This window comes from Phaethon lepturus, unplaced genomic scaffold (genome assembly GCF_000687285.1).
Source record: "Phaethon lepturus isolate BGI_N335 unplaced genomic scaffold, ASM68728v1 scaffold7622, whole genome shotgun sequence".
In the NCBI taxonomy this organism is placed as follows: domain Eukaryota; kingdom Metazoa; phylum Chordata; class Aves; order Phaethontiformes; family Phaethontidae; genus Phaethon; species Phaethon lepturus.
In genome coordinates this window covers 71,947-83,902 of record NW_010525479.1, presented here as the reverse complement: position 1 = coordinate 83,902, position 11,956 = coordinate 71,947, and the positions used below count along the sequence as shown (strand labels likewise).

General features: G+C 38.1%; 1 protein-coding gene across 1 annotated transcript in view; it reads left to right on the top strand.

The window, feature by feature from the left end:
* Positions 1-2,314: 2,314 nt before the first annotated feature.
* DSCR3 (Down syndrome critical region gene 3) overlaps positions 2,315-11,956 on the top strand; it is an 18,725-nt gene continuing 9,083 nt past the window's right edge. Inside the window, exons 1-4 of the mRNA XM_010282755.1 lie at positions 2,315-2,320; positions 5,254-5,397; positions 6,955-7,104; positions 10,782-10,862. Coding sequence (XP_010281057.1) covers positions 2,315-2,320; positions 5,254-5,397; positions 6,955-7,104; positions 10,782-10,862 — 381 coding nt within the window. The remainder of the gene's footprint in view (positions 2,321-5,253; positions 5,398-6,954; positions 7,105-10,781; positions 10,863-11,956) is intronic.

Sequence of the window (11,956 nt, the reverse complement as noted above, 5' to 3'; positions counted from 1 at the left end):
TTTTCTAAACTTACTTAAAGCTGCATTTGGATATGGAAGAAGGTGATGTCTAAATTATGCACAGGTATAATAGTGTTTTTGTTATACCTATTACATTACAAAAAATTGCTAAAATGTTACTGAGCTTTCTAACTTGTAGTCTGCCCAAGCCCATGGTCAATCCAGCGTAACTCTACAATGCTACTTGCCGCCCTAGCCATTTAATTTCTGCTGCCTTTCTTGTCCTGACAGACAGATCAGGAAAATGGATAGTATTTGGTTGGCATGACACTCAAAAAAAGCAAATAATAATAATTTAAAAATCGATCTCTTGAATCATGGACATCCTTTTTTGTTTTTCTTGTGAATGTCTTTTCAAGTAGAGTAGAACAGTGAATATTTAACAATGAGTATCAGAATGTTCTTGTGCAGGATGGCCTGCAGAAGACAGATTAGACATAGTGGAGCAGCTCCAACAGAGCAGGAAATTGGACAAACAAAATAAAGCACGGTGGTTGAAGAACAGTCTAAAGGATCTCAACCTGTGATTTTAGGTGATAATAGACAAAAAAACTGGTAATGGCAATGGCTGCTGATTCTCCTATTCAGGCTCTGTTTTTACACCTCTTGAGAGTGCATAGTCCGGGTGAAATATTCAGGGATTTTTATCAATCTGTGTGTCTTGACCTGTTGTGTGTACGTCAGACAGCATCTTTATAACTGTTGAGTATATTTGTTATATATCTTTATTACCTCCAAGAGGGAAGGGGTAAGGGGAAACAGATACAGGAGAGAACCATATTTAACAAGTAACTGTTCTGAGTATCTCTTAATGGTAAATTTCATACTGAATATGGCCCTGAAAATGCGAGAATTTTTAATATAAACTTCTAGGGAAGAACTCTGAAAGTTAACAAACTTATCTTTACTTTTATTGCAGAATGGAATTTGAGTCTTGTTAGGGGAAAATGTTGTTGAAAGTACGTATGAAAAGGCTGATGAGTGGAGATAAGAGTGTGACTAAAGTAAATAGCTGACTAGGAAAATTAAGGCTGAATAACTTCTTTTGGTTTTTGTAAGGTCAGAGTGATGCACGTGTTTCATTATAGGCTTTCCCCATCAGGCCAAGATCTTTAAAATTTCTCTTTGGTGTTTAAATATCACATAACAGAATCTTCAGATACTGTTCCCTGTTGTCTTGGGTTTGGTCAGAGTACTTCTTATCCTGGTACGGTGACCTTGGTTATGCTAAATCCATCTGAATTCAAGCATTTTTCATTGTTGCAAAGCAACCTCCTACGCCAAGTGGAACTCATTTCACTCCCCAAGACTTTCTTTATTTCTACGTGGTTGAGTAGGCAACTATTTTGTTCTTTTTAGGTGCTCTTTGCTTCTGTGTTGACTGTTCTTTCTTAACTGGGAGAAATTAGACACAAAATTTGTAAAATAGTCATGTGTCATGCAAGCAGAGATTGTGTTCCTGCTTTTTAAAAAGGAAGTTGGTTAAAATAACGCGCTGTGATAAACAGTAAGCAATTTCTGTATTCCTTAGTTATAATTGTCAGAAACTGGAGGAACTAAGCAAACAAAGACCTTTATTTTGTCCAGACTTCAATTTGAGAAAAGCTGACTTAAACAGCTTACTTCAAATTGTATGTAAAAAAACCCAAGTTTGCCACTTCTTGGACCAACAGAGTAACAGCGTTGTTTAAAAAAAAAAAAAAAAAAGATAGGGGGTTTAAGAACAAAAAGACAATAAAATGGATCCTGATAGCATGTCCTATAATAGCAAAATAAGTCTTAATGCAGCAAAACTGTGTTTATGTTCCTAGGAACAGAAGATCTGTGTTCAAGAGACTTTTTAATTGGATGGAGAATTCTTGAGCCATTGATGCTCATTTAATAAACTCTGGAATGCCAGAAGAATGAGGGGACGGGCACAACTAATGATGGGTTTTATTTAGGAAACCTAAACAGGATGACTGGAGTAACTGTGGCAATTAGCCTGAGATTGATAATTAAAAAAATTCTAGGCTGAAAGGCCTGGAAAAATGCATTGTACAAAGAAAGGTGCCATAGTTAATGTCAGCCAAGACTTTTAATGACAAGTGAGTCCAAAATATACTTAAGTCAGAACTTGCCCATAAGGAAGCCTTCTACTTTTTCTAAAAAAGCAAACTAATTAGTAAATCTGAGCATTGTGGTTTTAAAGCATCTAATGACTAGTTGGTTGGGTCTAGCAGACTTTTTCTATTGGATGTGGTTGGTTTCTAAATAATAAGAAGATGTAGTTAAGATTTGCAGGTGGCTTGCGTAGAGGAATAGATGTGGAATGATGGAGGTATGATGTCCTCTGCTGTTGTCAACACCTCAAGAAGTGTGATGAGAGATTTCAAGTAGTCTTGAAAACCTGCCTTGTGGCTTGTTTCTTATTTTTTCAAAGCTACCTTGCATTTGGAAAAAAAAAAACAATTAGGCTGATTCTTTCTCGTTATGGATGCTGTCAAGTGGTCAGATACAAACTGAAAATACATAATACCTAGCTAAAATTATTCTTCTAGCTCCTTAATGTAGCAAACCGACCTGACAATGTAAACAGTCAGCTTGGATTTAGTATGTATTTTAACACTGTATGTAATTTTCTTAACAATTTAGGGGACAGCATAGTGTGTACTTCAATCCTTCCAGTCTTTCCATGAAGTTTATAGATACTGAATAGCTGTCTAGTTCAGTCAGAAGTCTAAATGTGACTTAGGACTCTCAAGATGAGATTCAGTGATGCACCATTTCATGTTATTGATCGAAGATAGTTCCAAATTGTCCTTAGCCAGACTTGGGTAACTCTGCTCTACAACTGGAGAAATGAGGGATTATGTTGCTGGATCAGATGAAGCAGGTGTTCATTTTAGTTGTGACCTTGAACGTGACTGAAACTGCAAGTGTCAGTCTTCCTGGCAGTTTGATGTGCGTATCTGAATGGTAAGGAACTGAAAACAGAAAGCTTAAAAAGCTTGCTTGGCATCATTAACCTGGGATAGTCTTCTCACAAGAATGTTTTGTTTGCAGTTTAGCATATGTACCTCGCTTCTCTGTCTGCTTCACATAATACGCTGGCTTTCCTGTGGGGGGATACTCTGCTTAGATGAATAATTCTGTTAGAACTGTATTACCTTAGTTCCATTTTGCAAAGTTTTGTCATCGCTTGGTGAAGCCATGAGGTGTTCCGAAAATGAGAGAAGGTAAAAAGTGAATAAAAGCAACTGATTGTAGTTAGTACATTGTAGTATGTGGGTATTAATTCCAGTGGTGACTTTCTCTATACCTTTAGATTTGTGGTGTTAAATGAAACCCTTTTGATATGGACTGAAAACAGTACTAGTTTAGTATTAAGGGATGCTATGTAACTTTTACAAATGGTACATGTTTGCAAATGTTTTGCAAAAGTAAAGTTTTCTCATAAATTGTGTGCTAACCATAAGTATTTCATATCTAGTAAGCTTACATTCTTTGATTTGTACTTTTTAGAACGACAGGTATACTGACAGCTTTGTATTTAGAGAGGACCCTGGTTTTACACAAAAAAGGACCAAGTAGCTCTTCTCCGAAAAGACATAGCTGACTTCTCCCCCTACATAAAATAGAAATATGATCTGATTGCATATAAACAGTTTAAGTAAATATTACAGCATCTTTTTGATGATAATTCCCTCTCCCTCACACTAGCAGCCTTTAAAAGTTATTAGAAAGTGGTTTTGAGGTGTTTTTAAATTTCTTAAGAGACATTGAATGTTATAAGAAAAATTCATATTTAACTTCAAGTCATTCTTCTGCTTTCTGCCCCAAATACATACACCCTTATTGTGTGAAAGTATGTAGGCAGTAGCTCTGGAATAGGTTGTTGCTGTGTGGTGGGAGACTGTTCTCATTTATTAAAGCAGTTCATATGTTCAGGATTGTCCTTGCTTCTTATAGTTCAGCTGTACTCATTTTTCAAAGCAATAACCTAATTGCTTGTACTAATTAAAGCCTGTTAGCAGAGCAGTACAGTATTTAGGTCAGCTTTTCTTCACTGTCCTTTTGTGCTTTTGCCTCCTGTTCCTGGCATTTCCCAATTGCTGCAGGTCCTCTTTTCAGACTTGCAGCATGTCAGCCTTCATTGTGATGCTTGATGTTCTACTGCTGTCCTGCTCTGCTTTAAGCCGCCTGACCCATTTTCTATATTGTCATCCTGTACCACTAGTAAAGACAAAAGGCTGGCCAAATTCAAATAGCGTCTGCCAGAGATGTACATAACTGGTCAAGTGTAGAATGGGCAGTCTGAATTATCCTTTGGTTGCAGTGATCTGTAGTTTGGTGTCTAGTTTGCAAGCCTGGTGAAGATGCAGAGAGCACTGCCATCAAGCAGCAGAGGTTAGCCCCAAGAAACTTTCTTCAGGTTCTCAAATCACTTGCTGCTATTTCCAGATGTGTATGAATGTTTGACGTGGAACTCTGGATTGGAATGGATTCTCTGTTGTAGGAGAGGGGAAGGATAAACTATGGGGTACGTAAAATGAACTGTGTGTCGCTCTTCTGCGGTTAGTCTTTTTTTCAGCATTAGAGCTTCTAAGTTGATACTTCCAAGAGTCAGTGTTCTTGTGCAAATACAATTCTGTAGACAAAACATTCTTAATAGGATAAGTGATGCATCTCTTGAGTCATACAACTTGTGCCTTCGGTTCAGATACACTTTTAAACTGTTTCCCATGTAGCATGTAATTTGCTTGTGTAGCAGAACAACTATGTATTTGTTTGTTTATATCTATTCCACTCCACTCTTGAGTTTTATCCTCAGCTTGGCCATCACTGTTACAGTTATGCCTTCTCTTCCACGTCCCATGGCTGGCTGTCCCACTCTTCATATAAAAATTCCTCCTGGGATTTTATTCTAACATGTGAAATGGAACTTGCCTATTGCCAACTGACATGGTAGTTGTTTATGAGGTTATTTTTCATCTTCCTGGAGAGGAAGATCTTGAAACTTTGGAAAGAAATCGAAGCTCAGATTAGTACTTCTGCAAGAAGGAGGAGAATATTTTTAAAGAAAACAAACTATAAGTACAGAGGTCTCTTCCTCACATTGCTTTCATTATTAGTATTCGTCTTTTCTGGCAAGGTTAGACTGTTCTCTGGGAACAGTTTTCTTGAGTTTGAAAATCAGTTAGCATGCTGAGTAACAGCTGTATAACAAACTTATGTAAACAAATGTTTGCATGTTGTCTTTTCTCCCATTAGGAAGTTCTTTCTGGAGTCGTGGTCATAACAAGTAAGGACATAGTCCAGCATCAAGGTATCTCGTTAACAATGGAAGGATCAGTAAATCTGCAGCTTAGTGCCAAAAGTGTGGGTGTGTTCGAAGCTTTCTATAACTCTGTCAAGGTAAGACCTGTTAATATTTTTACCACAAAACCTTTGTTTCTTTTCTCAAATTAAGTCTTTCCTTAATGGCTGTCAGGTAGTTATAGCACTTCATGGTATGTGAATGATAGAAAGCAGAGAAATGCTCAGCATTATATAGTGATATATGATGACATTTTGGGCGAGGGACTTGCATTGATTAGAGTTTTCTTTAGAGCCGAAATACATTAACATAAATAGTACAGTTACTGGACGATGCATTGAAGGACCACAATTTAAAGAAAAAAATAATAAATGGTGTGATTTTTGGGGTTTTTTGGTTTTGTTTTGTTTTTTTTTTTAAAGTGCCTGTGTTTAATTGGACTTTTGTGCCAGATCAGTCACTATCACAATAGTTTTTGCGGAGTCCACTGAGGTTGTGTGTTGCTAAGTATGATACAGGACCTACGCAAATTCTTCTGTGGAGTATGAGGCTGTGCACAGACAAACATTTGACTGTGGAGCTGCTGGAAGGTTGGAAGCTGCTGTACTGCTCTCCAGGTTGGAAGTGTGGGATTTGGAATCTAGCAGGGCAAGTTATCTTAGGCTCCACACGAACATGGCTGTACTGATTGAAGCAAGGCTGGCTCTGTCTAGAGGCAGTATAGCTACATTTGCAAAACATTTTGCTTAAGTTAGGATAGCCTCTGTGCAGGGCCTTCTATGGTCTTCATTTTGTATCTTGGTTAATTCATTTACAGTATGAATAATCTGCCCATGAACAATTGAAAAACAGAAAAAAAACAGTAGAAGCAATAGATATTCTTATTCCTGTCTAGTAGAGGGAAAATAATACTAAAACTCCAGAGAGAAAAGAAGTGTAATCTTCAAAGCAGGCTTCCCGAGTCGAATCATAGTTAGCCATGGTACCAGAGAGAGACTAGCCCTAAATATAGATCACAAAATCACAGAATCCTTAAGGTTGGAAAAGACCTTTAAGATCATCATGTCCAACCATCAACCCAACACCACCATGCCCACTAAACCATATCCTGAAGTGCCACGTCTACACGTTTTTTGAACACTTCCAGTGATGGTGACTCCACCACCTCCCTGGGCAGCCTGTTCAAATGCTTGACCACTCTCTCCGTAAAGAAGTTTTTCCTAATATCTAGTCTAAATAGATAGATAGTCTATCTCTCTTTAGGGTCGGAAAGGACTGGGGAGAAGGCAGGAGGGAATAGCTAACTGCTCAACTGACACACATCCTTTTTTTTCCTGCTGCTACTATTAAGGGTCATAATTTAGAAAATGCAACTCCACTTTCCAAAGTGCTTGAGACTCTGCTGTTTAGCTCTCTAACTATGTTTGGTCATTAGTGTGACACAACCATAAAATAGATCACAAATATTTTTCTTGAGGAAAGCATTCTTAATATTTATTTTCATTGTAAGACTGGAGAGCTGTGTGTCTTGAAGAAATACCTGAGTTTCTAGAAATTCAGGAAGTCTATCAGAGTTTAGTGGATGTTGTTAGCTCTTGAAATGATGGGGCTGTCATGCTGCTTCAACCTAAACCTCTAAATATTTATCTTTGCAGCCTATTCAAATTATTAACAGCACTATTGAAATGGTAAAACCAGGGAAACTTCCCAGTGGCAAGACAGAAATTCCATTTGAATTTCCATTGCATATGAAGGGGAGCAAAGTTCTGTATGAGACGTATCATGGTGTCTTTGTTAATATTCAGGTAAGGCAGTCATATCTGTAAAGAAAATGCAAACTTCTGTTATCTGCAGAATGTATTGTAAAGCATCTCTTCCATGGAAGCAGAGGATAAAGTTTTGTGATAACATTTTCTTTTCATAATGCAATATGTTTTCTTTTCTCAATTTGAAGAGTGAGCAGAAAGTTAGAGATCCTTTGAAGTAAGTAGCTTTTGAATTTCCCCTTATTAATATAGCATTCTTCTGGTACATACTGCATTTTCTAGGTATAACACGTATCATGATTTGTAATCTTAAGTTAACCTTTTAAGTCCTAGTTTGTAGGTAGTTTCTAGTTGTCTTTTTTGGTTCCAGTTTCTAGGATTCAACACTTTCCACAGGTGGTAACACTTTTAAAATGTGGCAAAGGAAACTTTGTGAGATCCGAGTCCCATCAATGTGGTATTGCTTTTAAAAAATTGTTGTGATGTCCATTCCCTTTTCTTTTCCAGGAAGTTTAAGCTTTTCATTGGAAATAGTTGATGGTAACAATGATCAACAAATCATTGATCAGGTGTAACATGGGATGTACAAGAGAGAATTAAAAGCATATCAGAAAGAGGGGCTTTGGGTTGAGAAGGATAAAATGTATTTGCCATACTTGTTAAATCTTGTACAGTTCTCTTACAGGATGATGTTTTCATCTAGTTCTGATATTAGTGTGAAAGAAGTTGCATTTACCATTTTATAGATAATTTATATAGTAGTACATACTCAGAGGCAAGCATGTATACTGTTAACCTAGTACCAGTGAGACATTGTTAGTATAGTAGACAATCAATTATTGCTAATAATACTTAGAAATTAAGTGTACTGACTTACCAGATCCATTTTAAGACACAGGGATAAATGCTACAGGAAGAAAACTACCTAGCATTCACTCTGTTTTGCTGCATTCATTTGTGAGAAGTGTCCTCTAACTAGAAAAAAATCTTTCCATTGCTTATTGTTTCAGGCCTTCCATATGGGGTAATTCTTTAAAGGATGATGGCATAAACAGAGCAGTAACAAGATGTCTTTCCTGAAATACCTTGTCAGAACTACTGTAACATATATCTGATCCCTGCTTATGTTGTAGACAACTACATCCATTCCCTTCATGAAAAAAGGCTGCAGCACAGTGTCCTTTTTGTTCAAAACAAATGTGGCTGTGTGATTTCATAATGAAAACTCAAACCAAAATGTGGAGAGCTTGTAACATCTGCAAAAACATGAGTTGTTTGCTTTCCTGTGGAGATGAGGAGTAACATTTCCTGCCCAAATCTGTATGTACTACATGCTCGTAAAAGAATCTTGTGGAAACACAATTTTGAAATTTGACCTTTTTTGGTTAAAAAATGTCTTACCATAGGTGGTTTGGTTTGTGTAGCTTGGTTTGTGTGTTTTTTCTTTTTTTTTTTTGAGGGAAAGTCATTCTTCAACCATCTCTTGAATGTAAATATTGTATTAGACAATGCTTTTTCTAAATGAGGAGTGGGGGGTTTTTTGTCTTTCTTTCCCAAGGAAAAAGTTGAAGGAGCCAGTAAATGCAAACATTTTCAGACCAGTGCTGGTCAAGAATCGCTGGGTTGTAAAACTTCCCTACCCACGCACACTTGTAGCTCATTTATGAGAGCGTTGGATTTGATGACAAAGTATAAAACTCTTAGCTATTTAGCTGAATTTGAAGTCTTATATTACAGTCTGGGATTTAAAAAACCCTAAGAAACATACCAAAAACCCACAAGTCTCCCATCTACTAGCTTATCAGAAGTAACTAAAAGAAAAATTGCCTTTTTTTTGGTCTACATTCAGATTTTTTTTAAGTACTACCCATATCTTCTTTTGAGTCTTGGCTTTCTTTCTAACATTACATCTGTGGTTTGTGGTAGGTATGTAAAAAATGGTGCAAAACTGGTTGAGTTGCTTTCCATAATCCAGATAACTTGCCTATGATCAATATCAGTTGTTTTAAGGTATATTAAAGTATTAAATACTTAATGGTGAATATTTGTTTTGTCATTCCCTCTCTTAGCTTCTACTAAGCTTCTACTACTACTTTCTTCTACTTAGCTCCTACTTCTTAGCCCTCTACTTAGCTCCTCTTCACAAGCTGGGGATTAAATGTAATTAAAAGGTTAATCATTGGATTTCAGCCAACCTATAAAGGAGAGTCCTGCTCTTCTGAAGAGGAAAATGTAGTCTTTCCCAGGGTTATTTAAGGTGTAATGATATCTGGTAAAACATACATAGATTATAAATTGGGGAACATTAAATCTGTTTTCTAGAAAATCAGGATTGAACTGCTTAAAAATACTTTGCTAGTTTTAAATAAATCAAAGGAAAGGGTTCATTTGCTTCGGACATATTTATATTTGTTCTCTGTCCAAATCAAGAAATGGGAAGAATAGACTACCACCTATTGATATTTTCATTTGAGTAGCTAAAGGTTCTGTTTAAGAAACACTTCCTAGACATCTGTCCAAGTCCTGTGCAGTTTAAAGCAAGCCTCTATTTCTTGATCTAGGTATTAGTATGTTAGCTGGGGGTTCAGTATCAAGATTCAAGTCTCTGTTCTCATGCAGAAACCTTCTAATTAGACACCAATGGGGAGGCTGTGGGCCAAACTGCAAGGCCTGTGTGGTCCTGCTGCCTCATTGCACTGTGTTTGCTGGTCCAAGTGAAGTGTAGTGCAGTAATAGAAGGTTTGCTCAACAGCGATTGGCTTCAGTGGAAACCACAGTCTGTGATGGGGAAAGAGAGATACTCTGCGGTCTCGTTCTTGTACTCATATTCAGGTTATATGGAGAGAGACACCATGAACTAGAGGTTATGAAGCAGAGTCCTAGTCTGAATGCGTTTGTTTTTGCCAACTCCTCATCTGTAAAGAAGGAATTAAAACCAAACCAAACAAACCAACAAAAAAACCCACCCCAACAAATTTGCGATCTTGTAAGGACGTTGAAAGGCGATGTTATAGATGCTGAAGTGTGTGATTATTGTGATAACCAAAGTCATACTATGTTTTCAGTCACTGGTTTATGGCTCCCTTTTTTGAGGAGAAAGGGGAGGAAATCAGCAGCAAGTTTTTGGACAGTGAACAGCAAAATTAACCTTGTTGCCTGACTTTGCTGTCTGCTGCTGCTTTTAAGTTCATCTATATGGTTAAAGAGAGTTCCCCATTAAAAATGCATGTAACTGTTACCACTGTTAAATTCAATCTTGCAATTGATTTAAAATTAGAGGGGCTGTGAATATATCTTATTGATAATCACTTATCCAAAGTATGGTGAAAAGCAATACTGTAATCAGCTCTTAACTGGATGTAATTTGGGTGCTGAAGCCATACAAGAATATTACTCTCTGTCAGTGAATTAGTCTGTCGACCTCATAGGTTGTTACATAACACAGAAGATAGAGAAAGCATTTGCAAATGCCTATGGACTGTAAACACAAAAATCAGCTTTAATTTGGGAGCAACTAAAATTGTTGTATACCTCTTATCTCCTTCCCCTCTCCCCATCACTGGTACAGACATTGCCTACTAATCTGTTTTAAACAATGCCTCAAGTATTGATAACAGTAACATTCTGCACATATGCAATAAAAAGATGAAAAGTTGAGAGAGAGGAAATCTTAACTAAGGTTCTCTTCTTTTTCTCTGCCGTTGTACTCTTGCTAGTATACCCTACGGTGTGATATGCGACGTTCTCTGCTGGCAAAAGACCTAACTAAGACTTGTGAATTCATTGTCCACTCACTGGTAAGTGTGGTTTGTATTAACTATATGAAGTGAGATTTCCATCCCCACCCACTTTAAGTGAAGTTTGGCAGTAAGGTTAGAAAATCAAGTAAAACCATGTCATTTGTAATAGCAACACATGGGATGTGTGTTGGTAAAGGAAGCTAGGCTCAAAACAAAAACATCCAGAAGAGAGAGAGTGTCAGTTGCTTCTGATTAGAGTAACACATAGAATCATAGAATAGTTTGTGTTAGAAGGAACCTTTTAAGGGCATCTAGTCCAACCCCCCTGCAGTAAGCAGGGACATCTTCAAGTAGATCAGGTTGCTCAGAGCCCCATCCAACCTGACCTTGTTTCCAGGGATGGGGCATCTACCACCTCTGGGCAACCTGTGCCAGGGTTTCACCACACTCATTGTCAAAAATTTCTTCCTTAGATCTGGTCAAAATCTACCTTCTTTAGGTTTAAAACCATTATCCCTTGTCCTGTTGCAACAGGCAGGCCCTGATAAAAAGTCTATTCCCTTCTTTCTTATAAGCGCTCTTTAAGTACTGGAAGGCTGCAGTAAGGTTTCCCCAGAGCCTTCTTTCCTCTAGGCTGAAGAACCGTAACTCCTTCTCAGCCTGTCCTCACAGGAGAGGTGTTCCATCCCTCTTAACCATTTTGAAAACCATTATCCCTTGTCCTGTTGCAACAGGCAGGCCCTGATAAAAAGTCTATTCCCTTCTTTCTTATAAGCGCTCTTTAAGTACTGGAAGGCTGCAGTAAGGTTTCCCCAGAGCCTTCTTTCCTCTAGGCTGAAGAACCGTAACTCCTTCTCAGCCTGTCCTCACAGGAGAGGTGTTCCATCCCTCTTAACCATTTTGGTGGTCCTCCTCTGGACTCGCTCCAACAGGTCCATGTCCTTCCTGTGCTGAGGGCTCCAGAGCTGGATGTGGAACTCCAGGTGGGGTCTCACCAGAGTGGGGTAGAGGGGCAGAATTGCCTACCTGCACCTGCTGGCCATGCTGCTTTGGATGCAGTCCAGGATATGGTTGGCCGCCTGGGCTTCGAGTGCACATTGCCGGCTTGTGTCCAGCTTTTTTTGCCCCCGGACCCCCAAGGCCCTCTCCGG